This window comes from Limulus polyphemus, unplaced genomic scaffold (genome assembly GCF_000517525.1).
Source record: "Limulus polyphemus unplaced genomic scaffold, Limulus_polyphemus-2.1.2 Scaffold2427, whole genome shotgun sequence".
NCBI lineage: Eukaryota > Metazoa > Arthropoda > Merostomata > Xiphosura > Limulidae > Limulus > Limulus polyphemus.
Genome location: NW_013668037.1, coordinates 74850 through 78674, shown reverse-complemented (window position 1 = coordinate 78674; position 3825 = coordinate 74850). Strand labels below are relative to the sequence as shown.

Sequence of the window (3825 nt, the reverse complement as noted above, 5' to 3'; positions counted from 1 at the left end):
CCTAGGTTTTAGCGTTGCAAGTCCATAGACTTATCGCGTCCCCCCATGAGATAACCACGAGTAAGAACATTTCTTTTAGACCACGGGTAGGAACCTGTCGTTTAGCGGTCTGGCATGGCTTGGTGGTTAGGGCTGTCGACTCACAATCTGCGTACCGCAAGTCTGAATCCTTCAATTTGGAACAGATAGCCCTCGAGTAGGTTTGCGCGAAATACTACTCGAGGGCTTTCGTTTAGGACACGGGTAACAATCTCTCTTTATTACCTCAATATTTTACTATCACACCTTCTTTAGGAGCTATCCATAACTACAAGTTGAAATTAGCCAGTTAAAACTAAATTGGATACATTGTAGAGGTATAGTTTATTATTTTATTTTCATTGATAGAAATCTAATCAAAAACACCTTAGGTGTGAAAAAAAGGTGCGACCAAAAAATTGAGTGTGCGACTTAAAGGAATGAAATAAAAATTGGCAGCCACACTGGTAGCTCCACTTAGAGCATTGATAAGAATTTTACAGCAAACATTCATTAATTAGTTACCCAGGCCGGTGTTTTTTTCTTTTGTTGTTCAACTTGGGGCATGATGATGGGTAAAACAAAATCACTATACACTACAGTGAGTCTTCAGTTTGCGTTAAAAAATGGTTAAGACTAAGATTTCAAAGTAAGTACAAACATGAGTCCAAAATATTTGTCATGTAAAAAGCTTTGGTATTATCTGGTAGTTTCAACTAGCTAATCATGAGCTGTACAATTTTGTCAATCTAACACAGTTGTTAGTGCTGCTATTAAAAAGCAGAAGAAATGTACCCTAACACAGTTGTTAGTGCTGCTATTAGAAATCAGAGGAAATGTACCCTAACACAGTTGTTAGTGCTGCTATTAAAAATCAGAAGAAATGTACCCTAACACAGTTGTTAGTGCTGCTATGAGAAATAAGAGGAAATGTACCCTAACACAGTTGTTAGTGCTGCTATAGAAATCAGAAGAAATGTACCCTAACACAATTGTTAGCGCTGCTATTAAAATCAGACGAAATGTACCCTAACACAGTTGTTAGCGCTGCTATTAAAATCAGACGAAATGTACCTTAACACAGTTGTTAGTGCTGCTACTTGTTGAGAGTTTTACGTCGCAAAGCACCAGGGGTACCTGAGCCAATATTTAACGTGTAAATGTGCATTTATATCATATTTACATACTAAAAAAATGGCATTTTACAGCAATTTGTTCAACCTTTGAACAGTAATTGAAATTAAGAATATTTGATCAAAAATAGGCTAAGGAAACAGATCAGAACTAAAGCAAGTAACATATGTATTAATGAAGACTAGATTTCTTGTTACGTCAAATAAATTATTCCTCTTCGTAGAAGCGACATTTTTGGTCTAATGAGAGCCTATATACCGCATAATTGTGGCTCTCAGCTGGTTTTGGTTTTGATACTCTCCTTCAGCTGTGTTTTTATATGCTCTAATGAGAGCCTATATACCGCAGAATTGTGGCTCTCAGCTGGTTTTGGTTTTGATACTCTCCTTCAGCTGTGTTTTTATATGCTCTAATAAGAGCCTGTATACTGCGGAATTGTAACTCTCAGTTGTTTTTGGTTTGGGTAACCTCCACCTGCTGTGTTATTATATGTATTACATACGCGTACACTAATTACTATGATCCGAAAGTCCTTCATGGGTCAGCAGTAAATTCACTAACTTACAACGCTAAAATTCGGGTTTCGATTCCCCGCGGTGGACAGAGTGCAGATTACCAATTGTGTGGCTTTGCGCTGAAAGAAATCAACAAAATCCGAGAACATGTTTTAAACCTCGTTCAATGTCAAAAGTCAATCAAATAATTTGTCGTTTCAGTTATTTTTTTATGTTTGGAAAATGCTACATAAATACAACAACTCCGGATGTTTGCAAGTTTACATTTTCGCATATTATTTTCTATAGAAATATTGTAAACCACACAATAAAGCTATAGCGGAAATGCTGTCACCCACTACCTCTGTACAACTGCTACACGTACTTCAACTCAAGCATGGTTAATCAAGTAATGTTCTTACTAAACACACATACAAATCACTGACATTCAAATTGTATACTTCTAGAACTCTTCTACTTACTCTGCCCTTTTTTTTAAAAAAAAAAGTATAAAGAGCACGTATTTTGTTCATGTTCTTGCTAATGGGAGGGTAAAGCTCTTACATTTTTGTATTTTTTTTGCTTACTATCAAACCAGTTTTCTCGCCGCGAACCGCTTGGGGGCGGTACTATCGGAAAGAAGAGGCGGAGAAGGAGAGAAGCGCCCACGATCCTCGAGTGCTTCTCAGGTGTGTAAGAAAAGAGGTTGCTTAGACTGGCCAGGTTGGCAGGCGGGAAGCAGGGAATGGCTGGGTCGGGAGAACGTGGTAAGTGACGAGATAACTGTACAATGTTTCGGTAAATCCGCACTAGCGTCTCCGACAGTGACGATATTCGGTATACACGATTTAATGATTGTGGCCGCATAAAAGGTTACGTGTACAAACACACACATATATATATATTCATATTTTGTAATCTATTCATATAGTAAGTACTGAAGTCTTTTGTAAAAGGATTAGTTTTATCCGTTTTTTAAATTTTATTTCAAGTATTATAACAACAAAAGAATTATTTTAGTTGTAAGTTAATGTTAGCAGAGGCAGTGTTTATCTTTACGTTTAAATCAAAATATTTATAAAGAACAACAAGAACAAAACAGATTGTTGATCCACAAAGTAATTAGCACATACCAGTTATTTATTTTGGATATTATCTGTAATGAGCTCATTGTGTAGCTTTGTGTTATAACAACAGCGACTTCACCCGTGTTAAGGTACAGCGCAACGTACAAAAATTATTCAAGGGTCAATTTTTCCATGATCCAAAATTCACTTATTTCCAGTTGATATGTAGCGTCCGAAATATTGGACGTTCGTTTAAGAAAACCACATGAACCTGAAAACCTCGTGTGTATGTTAAGGTTGTAAAAAGATCGTATGCAAGATATCTTTCACTCGTATTTGTATATTATTAATGAAGCAATAGATGTGCACGCATTAGTTGACTTATTGGAAGAGACACAATCGTAGTATTTGGTTTTTCTTCACTTGTGAAATCTAGCATGCCACATCACTCAACCACTTATAGTGGGACTAATAATCTTAAGATTAGGTTTCTGGTTTCAGAGCGTTAGAATTTTGCAATCTCTAGGTCTGAATTCTGGTTTAACAGTGCTAAATTTGGCAAGCTCTGGGTTGGGTTTCTGGTTTCACAGTGGAAACTTGCAAGCTCTGGATTGGATTTCTGGTTTCAGTGCAAGGACTTACAAACCCCAGGATCGGTTTCTGGTTTTACGAAGCAAAAACTTACAAGTTCCGAGTTTGATCCCTCTTTTCAATGTGTAAGGACTTGTAAGCAACAGGTTTGATGTCTCGTTTCACAATGGAGACACTCACAAGCTCGTATTGGGACCATAGTTTCACAGTGCTAAAATCTGCAAGCTCTGGGTTGGGTTCCTAGTTTCACAGCATATGCTCGTATTGGGACCATAGTTTCACACTTTTAAGATTTGCCAGTTCTGGGTTGGGTTCCTGGTTTTACAGCATAATCTCGTATTGGACTATAGCTTCACACTATTAAGACTTACTAGTTCTGGGTTGGGTTCCTGGTTTCACAGCATATGCTCGTATTGGGACCATAGTTTCATACTTTTAAGACTTGCTAGTTCCAGGTATATATATATGGTAAATAAAAACTTCTGATTACACATTTCCAACGATATATATATATATATATA

At 37.1% G+C, this 3825-nt stretch overlaps 1 protein-coding gene across 4 annotated transcripts in view; it reads left to right on the top strand.

Moving 5' to 3' along the window:
• The first annotated feature begins 2322 nt into the window (after positions 1-2322).
• Positions 2323-3825, top strand: part of LOC106466930 (transcriptional activator protein Pur-beta-A-like) — a 71671-nt gene continuing 70168 nt past the window's right edge. For 3 of the 4 annotated variants that reach the window (XR_002612313.1, XR_002612312.1, XM_022395023.1), the window contains exon 1: positions 2330-2413. Coding sequence is in view for 2 of the 4 variants with exons in the window: in XM_022395023.1 (XP_022250731.1) it covers positions 2392-2413 (22 nt within the window). In the remaining 2 variants the exon portion in view is untranslated. Of the gene's footprint in view, positions 2414-3825 lie in introns of all 4 variants that reach the window. The other variant, XM_013927248.1, reaches the window with a different exon arrangement.